The sequence below is a fragment of the Eptesicus fuscus genome, chromosome 7, assembly GCF_027574615.1.
Source record: "Eptesicus fuscus isolate TK198812 chromosome 7, DD_ASM_mEF_20220401, whole genome shotgun sequence".
NCBI lineage: Eukaryota > Metazoa > Chordata > Mammalia > Chiroptera > Vespertilionidae > Eptesicus > Eptesicus fuscus.
The window spans coordinates 93,055,652-93,074,510 of record NC_072479.1 but is presented as its reverse complement, the minus strand read 5'-3'; the positions used below and the strand labels follow the sequence as shown (position 1 = coordinate 93,074,510).

The window sequence follows — 18,859 nt, the reverse complement described above, 5'->3', positions numbered from 1 at the left end:
TTCTTTGGGCTCTAAAAAAAATAAAAATAAACAAAATAAAAAATAAACCCAGGGAGATAGAGCACTTATGTAAAATGTAAATAGCTATCTGAGCAGGTGATCTCGTCCAAGGCCATTTCCCATCAAGGCCCTGAGACTTAACCCCCATTCCGCCGAGAGCCATGGGCGTGTGATCTAGCAGTAATGCTGAACTTACTTGGTTGCAGCTCTTCTTGTGGTTTTCTTCTGTGAGGGTTCATCTTGGGGCACCTCCTCTTCCACCAGCTCTTCATCGTCTCCAGCAGCAGGTTCTTCTGTTTCCTCCGCTGCCACTCCTTTGCTTTTTCTTCTCAGATCCTGGGTTGGAGCGACCTGCAGATCTGCCGGGTAATACTCGTTGCTGCAGTGGAAAGAGTGACACAAGGCAGATGAAGCTGAAATGTCCTAATTCCGTTTGTGACAGACGTACATCCACAGTTCACAGAATCACATGTGGAAGAGACCTCAGAGGCACTTAGTCAAGCCTCTTCTAAAACATTATTCTGTTGTAGTCCACCCCTCGGAGGACCCTACTTCACAAGTCAATCACTAACTGCGGAAGACAGCCCATCGTTATACTGTTGAAGATATTTGAAATGCCTACTTTGGACCGAGCTGAAATTAGCCTCCCTATCTCTGAAAATACAACCAGGGCAGGCAGGAATAGGGGTGGATTACAGTAACTACCGGGGTGGGCAAAAGTAGGTTTATAGTTGTGAGTACACGAAACACAGTTTATGCTTGTGCTATTATTTATTATTATATTATTTATTTGTATCACAACTATAAACCTACTTTTGCCAATTGCTGAATTGAAAGTATAGCATTAAGACCATGTTGGTCACTTTAAAACCAGATACATTCTACTTTGTAGAGGGCTGTAACAAAATTCAGTCCTCTAGGTATGGGGACTGATAAAACAGATGGAACTATCAACTGCATAGCTTTTGGGGGCAGTCACAGACTCAACTGAATGTCCAGGCAATAAAAACCAGTAGGTCTTTATGTCTGTCTCCTCTAAACTAAGCTTGTGCAATTGGCATTCACATTTGTTCTTAATGAAGTCCATCCTTTAATTTTGGTCCATTGTTGCAGGTAACTAATATCTTGAAGGCTGTCGCTGTCATTCACTTCATTTGTTTTGTGTCACTTTAACTCATCCATCCAACAATTATTGTGTGTGTTTTTTTGTCTTTTTTGTGCATGGCTTTAAGCTACAGATGAAAGGGAATTGATCAGATATGAAAGTCAAAAATATACGGATACAATAGCATGTTTTAAGATACTACCGTACAACACACCTGGAGGAAATGCCCGGTTAATACACTAAACCACAACTGGAGGGCTGAGATGCCACCACATCCAACTTTGTGTTCTCACCTAGCAATATCTAGCAATTAATAAAATTTTTAAAAATGGATGAACAAATTAAATGAGCAAAGTTGCTCTGTCAGTTATAAAATGATTTAATAACATCCACATTATACTCTCAACATTCAATTAACCACATGACATATCTTTAACCTTTATCACATGCACAGCACACTCACTCATTTATTAAATTTAAGATAATTCACACAAAGCACTTACAAGAGTGTCTACATAGCAAGTATTCATTAAGTGTCATTGTCACCTATTACTGGGATGTTTTTGCCAGTGTTAAGTCATTTGTTCCTGATTCTTGATAGGATTCTTCTCAGAGAATGTTTACAAGAGATTCACAAACTGGCTCTAATATCAAATTATTTGACACAGATATAGAAAGGTAAATTTCTAGCCAAAATTAAAAATAAAAAGGCAGTAATAGATTTTATTGCCAGGATTAAAGGTGACATTTGGGTTTTCCATTAGTTTGGATCATCTATCAAAGTATTATTTATAGGTAATCAGTGTCAACTAGTCTTAATTTAAACATTTTAAAAAACTGTATATTTTTCATCTCTGTCTTCTTAAACTCAAAGACCCACTTCCTATTATAGGCTCCTTTCTCTATCCCCATCTCACAGCATCTTGTACTATTAGAGGAAGGTCTTTATTCTTAGGCTAAGGGGTAATCTATTTCTTTCATGAGGGAAAAACTTAAAAAATTAACAAGGTAGGAAATTCATATCCTACTAACAGCTTGCAAATGCAGAGCCCTTTGCAATTCACAAATAACTAAAAAACATTATTTTATATGATCTTCAAAACAAGGCAAGGAAGTTAAATACCACTGTCCTCATTCTATAAATAAATTAAAGACTAAAGAGTTACGTGAAAAAGAGAAAATCATTACTCTTCTACCAGCCCGTCTACTGACCTGCCCGCATCTTGCTTGTAACCTTTGCCAGATGAATTATTCATGGAAACCTTTTCACTTATGCAAGGGATCCTATTTCCTCTTAACTATTCAAGGACATGGCTTTAGCAATTGTATCCCCTCCTGCATGTGAGTTTACCCCTCCTTTCTGGATCTTTCCCAGCAGCATTATATGCATACACGCTGCTTAAATCTTAAACAGCAACCCAACAGCAGCTCCTTCTCTGCTCCCACATCTCCTTCCACCTATATCTGCTTCTTTTTTTTTTTTTTTATAAGAACTGTTCATACTTGTTATTTCCATTTTTGTTTTCCATTCTCTCTTAAACCCATTTAAATTAGGCTTTCAGCCCTACCAGATTAACCCAAACAACTCATTTGTTAAGCTCCTTCCAAAGCCAATGATCAGTTCTTATTCTTCATCGGACTGATGTCTCAGACACATTTGATTCCACTGATCACTCCCTTCTTAAAATCCTTTCTTCAAGGAATACTAAGTGGTCCTGGTTCTTCTTTTATCAGACTTTCTTGGCCTCTTTTGCTGGTTTCTTATCTCCTAATCTCTAAATATTGCTGTCAGTCCTTGAAAATCTTTCTCTAGATTTGCATGCCCATGTGTGATTGAATTCCCTGCCCAAACTTTTAAAAAACCCACCTATACACCGATGAGTCTCAAATTTATCTTTTCACTAAACCTTTCCCTTGAACTTTAAATTCCAAATTCATGTACCTACTTGACATCTCTATTAAATGTCTATTCAGTATCCCAAACTAACGTATCTAAAAATGAACTCCTGATCTTCCCCACAAATCTGAAAGCTTCTGCATTTCTCCCAATCTCAGTAAATGGTGACTCTCTTCTTCCAGTTGCTCAGGCGAAACCCTCAGAGACATCCTTGACTCTTCCCCTTCCTCCTTCCTGCACTGGCCCTCAACCCTCCCCACCTCCATCCCCACCAGGATACATCTGATCTGTTGGCAAATCCCGCAGACTAATCTAGCTGCAATTATTGAAAATATCTTACTGAACTGAAATTCTTCAAAACATCCAGAGTTCAACTACCTCTCACTATCTGCACTACTGTAATGTTGGTCAAGTCTCCCATCATCTACTTTTCCCCAGATTTTTGCAATCTCTTCCTAACTCTCGACTCTCTCTACTCTCACCACTGGTATCCTAGTCTATTCTCAACATAGCAGCCATAAAAACTGAAGTCATGTCACCCTTGTTTAAACCTTCCAGTGTCTTCCCATTTCACTGACAATAAAAACCAAAGTCCTTGCAATCACTTAAAGTTCCTACACAACTTGGTCTCCTGTTAACTTTCTGTCCTCATCTCCAGCTACTTTCTCCTGGGATCACTGCTGTAGCCACTCCGACGTCCTTGCTATTCCTTGAACAAGCCTGACATGTTGTGGTTCAGAGCCTGTTTGACTTAAACCTATAGTATTTTCCCATGTAATGAAATAGTGTTAGAAAACATACATGTACTGTGCTATATACATTCCTTATCTTTAGTTTTAAAGCAATCTAATTCTCACACAGCTTATCGAGTCAAAATAGAATGCTCCAGAACATTCTTATTATTTTTTAAGTGTACATTCCGCAGCATCACGGAAAACATTCAAGAAGCTCAAAACAGAGTGGCTGGAGTTGAGTTACTGAAAAGTATTTTTAAGCTGCAGGCAGACAATAAAATAATGAACAAACAGCAAGAAATAGCAAGCTCTTTGTGCACTAAGCTAACTCAATATGGCCTTTAAAAAAAAATCCTCACCAGAGTACATGCTTAGAGGAAATGAGAGGGAGGAAGAGAGAAACATTGATCGGCCACCCTCTGAAAGAGCCCCGACCTGGGATTGAACCACAACCCGAGCATATGCCCTGACCAGGAATTGAACCAGCAACCTTTTGGTACACAGGACAATGCTCAACCAACTGTGCCACTCTGGCCGGTCTTGATAAGACCTTTTTTATTTTGTAACCTGGAATTTTTTATTAACACCATTTGTGGGCTGGTTAAATTCATGTAAAGTTAAGTGGTGAACTAAATTAGTTTAGTTGTTAGCAGACAGAGCCAGTGTTTTATAGATGTGCCAATGATGTGCAAACATGACAGACATAAAAATAACTCGGCCAATTTGGGAGCTTAATACTTTGTAACTTCTCTCCAGGTACTGAGGATACACTACCAGGAATATATTCCAAGAAGAGAACACTTACTTGATGAATCTCAAGAAAAGCGGGGAAAGCTCCCTGGACCGTGGCTCTACCCTTTCCGGGAATTTTGCCAGAGCTCGCCACAGCAGGAATCGGAAATTGGTATGGTCCAGTCTTTCCTGGCAGTTGGTTTTCAATGCTAACTGCTCAAGATAAAGCGCTCCAACATCTCCTTCTTGAGTCTGCTCCCAACTTTCATCTCCTATGAACTTCTCCTCATCTCTTACATCATTTTGCAGTTCTTTCTCTGAAAGGAAAAAAGTCATTAGAACCACCAGAGAAATGTCAGCATTTGTCCTTTGTGTCCCTCAGGTCAGGACATTCCTTTCTCTAGCAATATAAGGAAACAATAAACCACATCCAAAGGTTATCAAAGATAACACACTTCTTATTTCTGTTCCCAACTTCATGTGTAATGAAGCAGTAAAAATGAAAGTTAAGCAATCACTTTTCTTCTCAGTCCCACTTGATGCCTCTTTACATACCAGCATGGGTAGCTGCTTTTTCTAGATGTTCATAGTAGACGTTCCAAAATTTCTTATTTTCCATTTCATGTGCATGAGAGCTAAAGAAAAAAAGATCACCAGACAAAAGATGTGATATGATCTTTATTCTGAGGTATCTTATGGGAAAAAGAGTGAAAGGAAAGGATATAACTAAAATGTAGGGTTATAAATGACTTTCGTATTTTTCTATATTCTTCAAAATGCCTGCATGGAACACAGATTATTTTTATAGTTATAAAATACTAAACAGTATTTTTAAAAACCTAAGTGATACCCATAAGAAGACTATTTTTAAAGGCACAATAATGGGCAAGGGGTATGAAGTATGGCCTATTAAGGGAAGGAATGGCCTCTATTTAGAGAAACTCCTTTTTTTTAAGTTTGGCTCAATGATTCAATATATATATATATGGGAAAAAAATATATATATATATAAAATCATGCAATTATACAATACTTTGTACTGAAAAAATTCAACAATACAGCTGTATCATATAAAGTAAAAGAAGAAAGTCCTCTAAAGTTATTTCAATGCACAAAGAAATATACATATAACATTTGAACTATTGAAAAACTTGGCATCAGAGAGAATAATTCATGTTTGTTTTTTCTTCACCTTACCCACAAAGGATTTATGAGAGCCATAAATCCTTTAAATCATTTAAATCACACCTAGAAGGAGTCTAATACTGGCTCCATCATTCTGCAGTAGTTAAAATGTAATAGCTTCATCCATGCTTACCTTATGAGTTCAATAACAGGATCCCAAAGAGCACTGAAGTTAATATACAACATGCCTAATAAATAACGAAGCGGCACCTGCAATTACAGACTCGTTTAGTAAGTGGGTAACAAACTAGGATAGAATGGCACCGAGATGCAAATATCCCAACTCAAACATCTGGAGGTTTGCAAAGGAGCTCATGCTTTACAAAAGTTGTAAGTACCAATCTGCAAGCTATAGGTACCAATCTGCACGTCAGTGGACAATAATTTTCCAACCCTCCCCAAAATGTCACTTGCTATTTAACACAAAAAAAATCACTAAAGCAAACCTAGTATTCAAACTCACTCCAGATGTTCATGCTGAAAGGAGATATTTAAACGTACAGATCTGACTCACGATTGAATTCCCTCCTAACAAACACTGCCACCTCCATCACCTCGTTACACAAAACTTGAACAGACATCCGTAAAGTGCAGATGGTGAAGAACCCAACAAGTCTGCTGGGAATGGCAGCTGCGGCTTCGCAAGCAGATGTCTGAGTTCTCAAAACTATGCATTAAAGGAGTCCATTCACAAGGTCTAGTTTTCTCAGTCACCTTTGGCAGTGACAGTCATGACCAGAATCCCACATGCTAGGGAGGCATCATGTAGAATGGCAGTTCTAGTACTATTTGGGGGTGGGTGCCTGTAGCTGTTTTAGCAGCAGAACATAACCCAGGACACTAATATATAAATCAGAGCAGGAACAGACTGCTCTGATTGGAAGGGGAATGCCTCCACTTGGCTTCCCTCCCAAAGGGATACGTGATGTATCTGCAAGGGCCATGCACAGAAAATCCCGGATACGAAAGGTAGAGGCTGACTTCGTGGGGCAGTGAACATGTCTGGAGAAGAAATCAGGCTTTAAACTTGACATTGCATCCTCTGCTGTCACTAACTACCTACCTTCACACAGGACACATCTTCAGAAGGGGGACAGGAAATTATTTCCACTGTTGAATGACTGACAGAGCCACCTAACTCAAAGCATCTAAGGGAACTGAGGATTTATCCAGTTATAAAAACTTTTTTGGGGTGACTACTTGGTATGCTTCTCTTTTCAAAAGCCAGCCAAACAGATCTAAAAGCATAAGTAGAATTTTTTTTCCCTAAAAGGTGGTGTTTTATACCTCCTGTAACGGCCCGTCAGGGACTGCGGTCTGCACCACATCGTGTCTCAGCTTCCTCAGGTGGAGGAGCTTCTCTCGGTAATCGTTCACAGTCGCGGGGACGAGCTCTGCCTGGCGCAGCACAGCGAAGGCGGACTGCCGCTCCGAGAGCCCGTCATCCTAGGCAGCCGGGAAAACGGGGAGGCATGTCAGCTGTGGTTTTCCAAAAAAGCATTAAATGTGACCAAAGGTCTAAAAAGTAAAAACTGGGATGTTAATGTTTTAAGTTAAATAAGCAACACTTTTGGGAGGTGGGTGGGAGGAGGGTGTAAATGATTCATTTTTCCTCACACCATTTACTCTCTAGTAGATAATTTAGGTTTAGTATCTAGCACAGAAATGATAAGAAGAGGAAAGTAATTCTCACAATGATTCAAACTAATTGGTAACATTTGTTAAAAAAAAAAAAAGTGTATGTATTTTCACTAAATAATTCTATCTCTAGTAGAAGTAATTTCTACCTCAAGAAGTAATAATTTTCATTATGGAAATGTTTAGCTATACAAAACTATCTGCGTATTATTAGAAATCCTGAAAAACTGTGAGCAACTCACTGAACCATTCACCAACAGGGAATTGGTTAAATAGGATATTTTAAACCGTGGGCTGCTATTCAAACCTCAAAAGAAATGAGGTAGGATGAGAGGCACTGATATGGAAAACCTTCACGACACCATTAGTTTAAATTGTGTATGTGTATACAAAAGTCGAAACAATATTCACCAATTAACTGTGGAGTTTCAGTGGTGGCCTTGTTGGCTCGGCAGGAATAAGGATTACAAAAACAATTTCAATTTTTTGGTAGCTATTTACATAGTGTTTGAATTTTCTATGAAATTACAATCCTATATAATAAAAGCCTAATATGCGAAAGTCCAACCATTCGTTCGACCGTTCAACCAGTCACCATGATGCGCACTGACCACCAGGGGGCAGACGCTCTGACCAGTAGGTTAGCTTGCTGCTGGGGTCAGGCCGATCGGGACTGGGTGAGACAGGCTGGACAGGGTGTGTGTAAATAAATGCAATGAACTTATTAAGTTCACAATTCCATTGACAGCCCTCCTGTAGTCCCTTCCTGGCCCTGATAGTGCACTGGTGGGGTCCCTCGGTCTGGCGTGCACCCTCTCGCAATCCGGGGATGTCCGTATTAGTGAGTTTTGTCTTTGAATCCGTGCACTGGGCCTCTAGTTTTGGAAATATATATATATATTTATATATTTATATAAGTTACATTTTTTAAAAGTTACCCAAATCGAACAGTTAAAATACCTCCATTAGTTCTGGAAGTCGAACCTCAAAGTGGTTTAGGATTCTTATTGTCAAAAGCCGAATCTAGAGAAAGTAAAAGGCATGTTTCAAAGTCTAAAGTTTAAACATAAGAAACTGTTTAATAGTGAGATATTTTATAGAATTATGAAAAATATACCACTTGTCAGTGTAATATAAGTATATTCTATCTCTTATTTCATGTTCAACACCAACACACACCTTATTCAAATGGAGCATTTAATGACCAGACTAGATGGGAAGGGAAGGTTGCACATAAAACCATGTTGTTTCTTTGAACTGTGACACTACAGGCATTTCCGTAAATAAATGCAATGAACTTATTAAGTTTACAATTCCAATGACATTAGTGAGTTTTATCTCTGAATAATGTATCCAGCAGGTATTTCTATACACCTCAATGAGCAGCGGAATCACCCAGAGGGCTTTAAAGCCCCCACTGAATCAGAACTGGGGTGTTGGGATCCCGAATTTACATTTTTATTAAGTTCCCCAATTAGAACTGCTGCAAACAGTTTGTAGGTCAGTGTTCAGGAATCACTGCTTTAAACAGAAATCACCGACAGCAGCACTTTCTGATTAAGGAGCTGTGACAACCACTGGTAATACATACAAACAAAAAACGAGAGATGGGCACACACCACATGACAGTGTTACCTTGGATATACCAGTTGAAATGTTTGCTTGTAACTTGGGAAATAATTCCATTAAAGCTTCTTCAGAAAGCGGCCCTTTGCAGCCACATAAGGCTAATCTCTGATAATAGAGATCAGCCAACAGCAACACAGATGGCTCCAAAGGAAACATTCTGCAACAAGACATTTATTAGACCCAAACTGTCCCGCATAGCCCAGAGCATTCAGACTATAACAGAAACCACGGAAAATTACCACTGGTGAAGGAAATGTAGAAAGGGACAGGTACGAGTTTCATGTGGACATTCAGCATCACTTTAGAGATGAATCTGAGGCTAGTGACAGTGGATGACATGCTCAAAAACACATAGCTAGTTGGAGACAGAGGCGGGAGTATGCTGTCTTTGCAATCTATCTAGCTGTTAGTAACAATGACACTGAGCTAATGAGGAAGCAGGACAGAGGAGGGGTCCAGCACACAGGCTCTGGGGTGGGGCAGCCCCATCATCCATTAACATATAACCCTGGACAAGCCGCTTAACCTCTCCGTGCCACCCACCTTTAACAAATATTTACTGAGTGTCTATTATGTGCCAGGGGCTTTTCTAGACACTGGATATAGCAGTACACAGTAGGCTAAGTCCCTATCCTCCTGGAGCTTGTATTCCATTCGGGGAAGGTAGCCGGTAAACAAATGAACTGTCAGTATGAGAGCGATGAGTGTGGTGGAGAAAAGTAAATCAGGGGAAGGAAGCTAGACTGAGAGCCTGGGTTGTGGGGGTAGAGGGGAGAGGGTGAGGGATGAGGAGGAGTGCTATTTGATATGGGGAGTGGTAAATGGCAAATGTAAAGAGATCCTAACTGGTTTCTTTATTCCCCTTCAGTCTCTTCTCAGTACAGCAGCCAGGATGATTAGGCCTAAGTCACCACCCCCCCTGCCCCAAATCCTCCTCTGTCCCTTTAAACTCGGAGTAAAAGTCAAGGCCCTACAAAGGCCAAAGGTCATACACGGCCTGCCACACCCACCTCTACATCCTCTTGTGCTACTATCCATTCCTTGCTCTGCTTATCCACAACAGTTCCTTGTTGCTCAAGCCAGCACCCTCTCCCCACCCCCTGCCATGGGCACACAATTCTCCCTGGGTCTGGAAGAGAGAGTGCCTGAGAGCCCTGACATCCTCGTGGCTTGCTCCCTCGCCGCTACCGGGCTTCTGCTCAGATGTCTCCTTCTTGGTGAGGCCTTCCCTATTTAAAACTGCTGTTGTCCCCAACCTCCAGACTCTCCCTGTCGTCTGCCTCTGCTTTAATTTTCTCACCACCACCTAACATGCTAGTTACTTTACTTACTTATTTTGTTTACTTTTTTTTGTTTTGTTTTGTTTTTGTTAGCATGTTAGTTCCCTGAAGGCAGGAAATTTAGTGATTCTTTCACTATGTCTTCCTGTGCCCAGAATAGGGGGCTGGTGCATGAGAAAAAGCGAATGAATATTCATGAATAAATCTGTTTTTAAAAAGCATGGGAATAAAATGTTCTGGACTCCAGAAACAGAAACAAACTAGTTTACCAGGTTTCCAGAAGGCATTTTTTTTTTTTAAAAAGGAGGCTAAATCCAGTAATGAATGGCTAACGGCCCTGTGCTACTACCCAAACCAGAGCTGGCTGGTGTACAGTATAAAGACCACAGGGAAGTTTTCTGAGATGCTGATTGTGTCAAGGTGAGAGAGAACATTAAAGGAGCAGGAATGTGTATGTTGGAATCACTCAACAAGTTACAAAAGGTCAACATTGTGCAATGTTATGGTTGGGAGTAATCAGCATGAAATACCCTCTACTAATTTTACATTAATTCACACACAGCAAAACTTCCCTTTACCAAGATGAACCTGCATATAAAACTCTCAAGAATTGTATTTATTTTACTTGGAGGATTTAAATCAATTATGAATCTCCTATGTGAATACAGCTCAGGTATAAAATGTCCAAGATTTCACAAACACAGAAGCTTTTGTAGTTTACTTGTTAGTAAGGTAAATGGAGAATGTGTTTACTCACAATACTAAATTCTTCACACGTTCCACGGGAACCAAATGAAGAAGCTCAGAAGATTCTTCCAAACTCAGCAGAGTATTTACAGCTTGACAAAGAACAAACAAGTTTCCTAAACGCAGAAAAACAGGAGAAGCCACAGTACTTATTTCTCTGACACAGTAACTACCGGACATCTCATTTATCTGACACTTGCCATTTATACAAAATTAAGTTAAATTTGAGCCTTCTAAAGAATAATCCATAAATGTCAGAATTTAACAGAAAGGGACTAAAAGAGAAGGCTAATTTATGTTAATTTTAGAGAAAAATATATTCAGAATTAGAGAATAAAAATGTATGGTCCATTAACTGAGATGAGGACGAAATGCAATGATTCCACCAACTGGCATTATCAAAATTAGAACTTAGGAGGAGAGAAGACTTGGACTTTTGAAAAGCTAAGACTATCTTTGTATAAAGCTCATGTTGATTTTATGTCTCCAATTTATAAGAAGTCACATATCCAATGGCTACTATCCATAATCCACTTAATTAATATTAACTATACATTCATTTAATCCTTGACCAGATGTTGGCAAGCTATGGCCAGCAAGCTAGCAAGTCAAATCTTGTAGGTAGTGTGTTTTTATATGGCTGGCAAGATAAGAATAATTATTTACATTTTTAAAGTTTGTTTTTAAACAAAAACCAAACAAAGAGAATATACCACAAATCTGAACGTGGCCCACAAAACCTAACGTATTTACTAACTAGTCCTCCCGTAAACATTTTACCAAGCCCTGCTCTAGACTTGAGAACAGTGCTGCCCAACAGAACTTCCCGCAATGGTATGAATGTTCTTTCTTGGGCCAATAAGCAGCCACAGTCCAATATGGCAGCCACTTGTCTTGTGTGACTGAGCTACCTACCTTATTCTCCAATATGTCTGCTAGTTCCCAACACAGAATATAGCACATTAATAGTTGAATGAATGAATGACTACTATTAGAAAAAAATACTGTGCTAGAATAAAACAAAATTCCTATGCTGTTCTCAGGCTAGTGAGGGGAGACGTACAAGCACACCCAGGGAATGGTGTTTTGGGTAGGTGGCCGCATTCCGCCTGGAAGAGCCACGAGGGCCTTCCTACAGGCGTTGTGCTTGAGCTGAGTTTTGAAAGATGAGAGAGTTCACCAAATGGCACAGACCTAGAGAGAACTCTAGGAAGGCCGGCACGTCCAAGGGCAGCCAGGGAGCTGGAAAAGGAAGTGTGTTCCCAGGATCAGCAAACGCCTGGAGCAGAAGGGGCACCTGGGCCTGGGAGACAGGGAACAAGACGCAGGCGGGGGCTCGGGTGGGGGTGTCTTATTTCTCTGACCTTTAGATTCAGCTTCTGTTTAAACCGCCTTGATCTGGTCACCAGGTTATAAAGTACAAGTGCAACACCTCCTATTTGCCCTCCTTTTTCCGTATTTATCACATAGGAGGTTATGCCAGAACACAATGTAGTATTATCCTCTGGCATCCTGTGGGTTTACAATGACTTTGGGTGTGTCAGAAAAGAAAGACAGGAATTGTTACTGACCTTTTCCAAAGCTCCCTCTGTCAACCGTCATGAAGAGTGACTCTATGAAGCATGTGACTAGGGGTATCACCTTCTCTTTCTCAAGGGGCCTATCCAAGAAATGGGGAGAAAAAGGGAAAAGTTCACACTGGCTTTTTCATGAAACGGCAGGGAAGGGCTAATAAAGGTTTTCATCAGCAGGCTAAGTATCTCTTTCAAAATAAAACACGGTGTATGTTCTCACCTAATATGAGGTAACACGACAAGGGCTGCCCAAGAACATGAGAGGAAAGTAGTATCGTTATTTGGGGGTAACTGAATTACAGACAGAAGATGGTCCAATACTGGGATCTGTTCCTTTCCTCCCTTGGATCTGGTCTTCCTCAGCCTTACATAGGATCTGAAAGAAGAAGAAGAGATAAACAGGACAGAATGTAATCGCTCTTGCCTTAAGAAGCTGGAGATAGAATTGGGCTCCTTTCCATGTGTGGAGCACTTGGGGAGAGGAGGGAACTGGTGGTGATGGGTGAATATACACAACCAAACAAATGTGTATCGCTTTCTGATTTTAGCGAAAGGCTTTTCAACCAAACTGGTTCTACTTTCTCCTATTTTTTCCATTTTAATTTGCTTCATAACTTAAAGGAAGTCTTTTCCAGTTTTAAGTATTATTTCTGAATTTTGTGCTGATGCAAATATTTTTAAGAACTGGAGAGGTAAGTTTATTGGAATAAACTGACAAACTGACTTCCACCATCCTCTTTCCTTTTTATATTTTATTGATTTTTTTTTACAGAGAGGAAGGGAGAGGGATAGAGAGTTAGAAACATCGATGAGAGAGAAACATCGATCAGCTGCCTCCTGCACACCCCCCACTGGGGATGTGCCCGCAACCAAGATACATGCCCTTGACCGAAGTCGAACCTGGGACCCTTCAGTCCGCAGGCTAATGCTCTATCCACTGAGCCAAACCAGTTAGGGCCTCTTTCCTTTTTGATATAAGTTTACTACAGTTCCCCTCTCTCCCCACAACTTACTTGCAGTTTTGCTAGAAAATTCCATAAATAAACAATTCATACATTTTAAATAGAGAGCTGTTCGCAGGAGTGTGATGAAGTCTCGCACCAACCGCCCAGGGTGTGACTCATCCCTTTGTCCAGCTTCTCCACACTGCTACCTGCCCGTTAGTCTCTATCAGATAGCACCATGCTTGTGTTCGGTGACCCTTATTTTACTTAATAATGGCCCCAAAGCACAAGGGTAGTGATGCTGGCAACTCTGATATGTCAAAGAGAAGCTGTTAAGTGCTTCCTTAAAGTGAGAAAAATGAGTGTTGCCTGTATGTAAAGAAAAAACATAATATATATAGGGTTTGGTACTATCCAAGATTTCAGGCATCCATTGGGGACTTGGAACAATGTATCCTTTGCTGATAAGGGGGGGGGGGGGGAGGTACTATACTTCACAAATGTAGAACAACGTCGCAAAGTTCTCGTAGTGAATCTGACAAATGTTACTAAAATGATTATGATTTAGAAGTAATTTTCTCTGCTGCTTTAATACGATAAATGGTCACTCAATGATGTTTTCTGATATGACATTCAGTTTTAAGTACTACTTTGGCACTATTCTTGTTAGCCTCTTTTTATTTTTGCCAATGAACTATACCTCAGTCCTCTTTTAAGACAAAAATCTAATCAAAAGTAAAAGCATAAAAACCTGTAAAATGATGTTTTTATAATTAATCCACCATGTCCAATTTGCTTAGCTTGTTTTTCAACATAAGTAGAATATCAGGTTTTTATTCCTTATCATTAAAAGTAACCAAAAAGTTGCATTCCCTTTTGTGTCATACTTATCAGGATACTGAATGTTTGGAAATTCTGATAATTTCATGGGCAATTTCTAAAAATCACTACCTCTTGATATATAGTCTGTCAAGTCCTAACCATGACTGAACAAACTGTAAAAACCTTACAAGCAGCTTTCAAAAAGTGCATCTTTAGTTGGCATGCCATTCCCTTGTTTCGTCACACCTGCCAATCAGCTCCTCCAATACAATCCACACTCCTTACCTCATTCTGTGAAGTCCTAAGTGATCTGACCCTTGTCTATTTCTCACTTCCTCATTCCACTCTCCTAGCTCAATGCTCCCTATCCACACAGGCTTGCTTTTTGTTCCTCACACACACTGGGGCTATTCCTGTCCCAGAGCCTTCTCAGCCACTCTTCCCTCTGCCTGGAGAGCCTTCCTTGACCAGGCTGGCTCCTCCCATCGTTACAATGGACCCAAAAGTCCCCTCTCTAGAGAAAGTCCAGCTTCTCCACTCACTCTCCCTCGCAACACCCTTTTTTCTTTTCATTTTACCACTATCTGAATTTATTTTGTGTCCCTGCCTCACATACTACCCCCACCCCAAGAATGTCATCTTCTCAAAAGAAGGAACCTTTTTCTCTTTCATTGTTATGCCCTAGAACAGTGCCTGATACAATAAATATCTGTCAAATGACAGAATAAGTTCATCTTCCAAAGAGTCTTTTCACATCTATCATCTCTTTTTATTCTCACAACAAGTCTGTGAATGGGTGGATGGGTGACCGAACATTCGCATCTGGCTTATTTCTGTGGAGGTGGCAGAAGGAGGTTTCCTTGGAGAAAAGAACACAGAAGCTGTGGCGCTTGCCTCACGTTAGTCACCATGCCTCCATTAATGTTTTTATACTTTTCATGCCAAATTCTAAGAAGGATTTGAGAAGGCTGAGCCGGAGGGTGAGCAGGTCTGACTTGCGGCCTCAGTGGCGCCCTTGGTTTCACCTCAGGGAAGCGAACAACGCAGCTGGCTCCCCCTGCCCAGAACCCACAGTTCTGGCCATTTGTAAGGAATTTGCCTGTCTGATTACTCAGCACAAACTCAAGGAACGCAGCAACAGGTCTAAGTAATCCTAAAGAAAGAAGAAAATGTTTTATTCCTATGTATTCCAATGCATAATTTCTAGAAGCACACCCACTCAAACTACTTGAAAAATGATAAGCAGAATCCTTTCACTTACTTACATAAACTGTTTTCAAGTTCCAAAGAGTATGCATTGCTTTTAATAGAATTAAGAAAGTAATCCATGGCCTTTAACAATGCAAAGGTATATGATCTAAGTGCTAAGTCACTTCTTTTTTCCTCTTGCCAGCCTCGTGATGTAAACAAAGTTAACAGTTTGTGGAGATGTCAATTCTCCCCAAACTGATCTATAGATTTAATGCAATTCCAAACAAAATCCCAGAAGGGTTTTTTCCTTTCTTTTTTTTTTTTTGTAAACAAATTTCTTCTAAAAGTTCTATAGAAAGGCAAAGGAACAGGAATAACTGAAACAATTTTGAAAAAGAATAAAGAAGAATATTTTTTCACGATATTAAGTCTTATTTTAGAGCTATAGTAACAAGACAGTGTGGTAGTAGCCTAGAATAGACACATAAGTCAATGGGACAGAACAGAGAACCCAGAAATAGACCCACAAATTTACACCTAACTGATTTTTGACAAAAGTGCAAAAGCAATTCTATGAAGAAGAAAAGCTTTTTCAACAAATGTTGTCAGAGCAATGGACAGTCATAGGCAAAAAAAGAATCTTGACCAAAACCACCTATCTTATATAAAAATTAACTCAAAATGGATCATGGACTTAAATGTAAAACATAAAACTATAAAACTTTTCGAAAAATAGGAGAACATATTTGGAAACTACAGCTAGGCAAGGAGTTCTGAAGAGCTGACATCAAAAACATTTTCCATAAAAGCAGAAATTGATAAACTGGAACTCATCAAAATTTAGAACTTTGCTCTTTGAAAAATCTTTAAGCAAAGAAAGGCAAGCTATAGATTGGGAGAGAAATATTTGCAAACCACATATCTGATGAAAGGACTTGTATCTAAAAAATATGCAGCACTCTCAAAACTAGTGGTAAAGCAAGAAACAATAGTTAGAAAATGGGTCAGGAAAAGGAACAGATATTTCACTATGGAGACTATGTGGATGACAGATATGCACATGAAAAGATGTGCAACATCATCAGCCATTAGGAAACTGCAAGTTAAAACTACATGAGACATCACTATATCCCATTACGCTGGTAAAAATAAAGAACAGTGACACCATGCAGTGCTGATGAGGATGCAGAGAGGCTGGGTCACTCACACTGTGTGGGGAACAGGAAGTGGCACAGCCTTTCTGGACAACCATGTGGCAGGTTCTTATAAAACCAAATATGCACATAACCACACAACCCAAGTTCACTTTTGGGCATTTATCTCAGAGAAACAAAAATTATGTACAGGAATGTTCATAACAGCTTATTCATAATAGCCAAAAGCTAGACATGACCTAAACGTCTTTCAACGAGTGAATGATTAAACAATACTATTCAGCAATAAGCATGTGAAATGACGTTTGACATAAAAAGGAATGGATTACTGACACAACTTGGATGGATTTCAAGGGAATTGTGTTGAGTGAAAACTGCCAATCTCAAAAGGTATGTTGTACAATTTCATTTATATAATATTCTTAAAATGACAAAATTACAAAAATAGAGGATAGATTAGTAGTTCCCAGAGGGTAGAGATGGAGTGGGGAGAAGGGTGAGGGTGGCTATTAGAAGGTAGCACAAAAGATCGGTGTAGTGATGGAACAGCTCTGTATCTTGACCCTGGTGGTGGTTACGACTACACACATGATAAAACTGCACAGAACTTGTATCCATTTACATACGCATGTAGAGACAAGTGCATGTAAAACTAGTAACTCTGAGTAAGGTGGGTGCAAGGTCAAGTCTTTGATGACAAGTCTAAGAACTTTGCCTAGCCGTAGGTCTCAAACATTATAAACATGGAATTATGTATTGTACCAATGTCAATTTTCTAGTTGTGATATTGCAGTGAACTTATGTAAGATGTTACCACTGGGAAAAATTGGGTGAAGAGTATATGGAACCTCTCTGAAATATTTCTTGCAACTGTATGTGAATGTATTTTAAAACAGGTTAAAAAATTTTAGTCACATCTTTTACTTACCATCCTCCTGACATTGTGTATCTTCCATGTGTTTTCCTATGTTTACCTACATTTTTTGTTTTAGCTTTGCAAAATGGATATTTCACAAATATTCTTGCTTTTTCCTCATCACAACATATCATGGACATCTTTCTAGTTAATACATACAGATCTTCATTTTTTTATGGCATTGTTATTGCATTATTTTTACCAACAATAAAGGGAATAAAGACGTAGAACTTACTCCACTGTTTGTGGTGAGAAAACCAGAGGGTACCTCTCAATTGCCATCGAGCCAGCAGTGGGAGGTGCAGCTTTGTTCAGAATGAGCTTGGCCAAAATGGCCAGAGCTTCATCTTTGACTGCAGTGTCATCAATCAAGAAGCAATTCTCAATATATAAGAGAAAGCTGGGTAGAAAAAGCTAAAAATAAGAAAGAAAAATCACACTTATTAACAGATACAAATTTCAGAACATCTAAGGAAAAGAAGAGTCTAACACTTCTACAGAGAAAAAAAAATATCATAACCAAGAATCAGGACCCATGATGGCATCAGAACTCTCCACAGGAACAATGGGAGCCAGAAGACAATGGAGTGATGCCTGAAAAATTGAGGGAAAATGACAATCTAGAATTCTATACCCAGACTACTAGCAATATAGTGTGAGGAAAGAATAAAGACATCTTCTGATGTACTAAATCTCAAAATTTTACTTCCATTAACCTCTGAAGAATGTTCATCAAAATAAGAGAGTAAACTTTAACACAAGAAAAATGTGGGATTTAGGAAACAAGAGAAAAGAAAAGGATGCTCTAGTCTGACATTTGTGCAGTGGGCTAAAAAAACAACACAGTCAGACTAGAACTGCTCCAGGAGGAATGTCTCCAGAAAAGGTGGGGATTATCTGACTACATATCTGAACTGCTAGATTATCTGACCAAGTGTCATGTGAAAAGCATTCTACAATGCTGTTGGAAAACAGACTCACTGACCAGCTATTCAAAGAAAACAATTTCCAGTTTTTAAAGAATGAAGCAATTTCAGGAAAAATGTGAAGGTATACAAGAAAGGAATATAATTATAGAATACTCCTTTTTAAATAAGAGTGAAATATATGGTGAATATGAACTCAGCCAAAATTTGTGATATAACTCCATTAAGATGAGAGGCGTAAAAGAACCATAATTCATCTACCATAGGAGGAAGTCTATAGATGAGGGCTAAAACAAATGCATAGAAGAAAAGCAACAAATTCAGATGATTTAAAAATATAAAGTAAACACCAGAAAAAAATACCTAAACTCATTAGATGGTTTGC

The 18,859-nt window shown here is 39.3% G+C and overlaps 1 protein-coding gene across 1 annotated transcript in view; it reads right to left on the bottom strand.

Moving 5' to 3' along the window:
* Positions 1-18,859, bottom strand: part of UTP20 (UTP20 small subunit processome component) — a 90,494-nt gene that overhangs the window by 58,213 nt on the left and 13,422 nt on the right. Inside the window, exons 12-22 of the mRNA XM_054719406.1 lie at positions 17,784-17,962; positions 12,742-12,897; positions 12,519-12,607; positions 10,958-11,063; positions 8,927-9,077; positions 8,252-8,314; positions 6,941-7,099; positions 5,787-5,863; positions 5,024-5,103; positions 4,542-4,785; positions 197-379 (exon numbers count right to left, since the gene is read on the bottom strand). Of these exons, the coding sequence (XP_054575381.1) occupies positions 197-379; positions 4,542-4,785; positions 5,024-5,103; positions 5,787-5,863; positions 6,941-7,099; positions 8,252-8,314; positions 8,927-9,077; positions 10,958-11,063; positions 12,519-12,607; positions 12,742-12,897; positions 17,784-17,962 (1,487 nt within the window). The remainder of the gene's footprint in view (positions 1-196; positions 380-4,541; positions 4,786-5,023; positions 5,104-5,786; positions 5,864-6,940; positions 7,100-8,251; positions 8,315-8,926; positions 9,078-10,957; positions 11,064-12,518; positions 12,608-12,741; positions 12,898-17,783; positions 17,963-18,859) is intronic.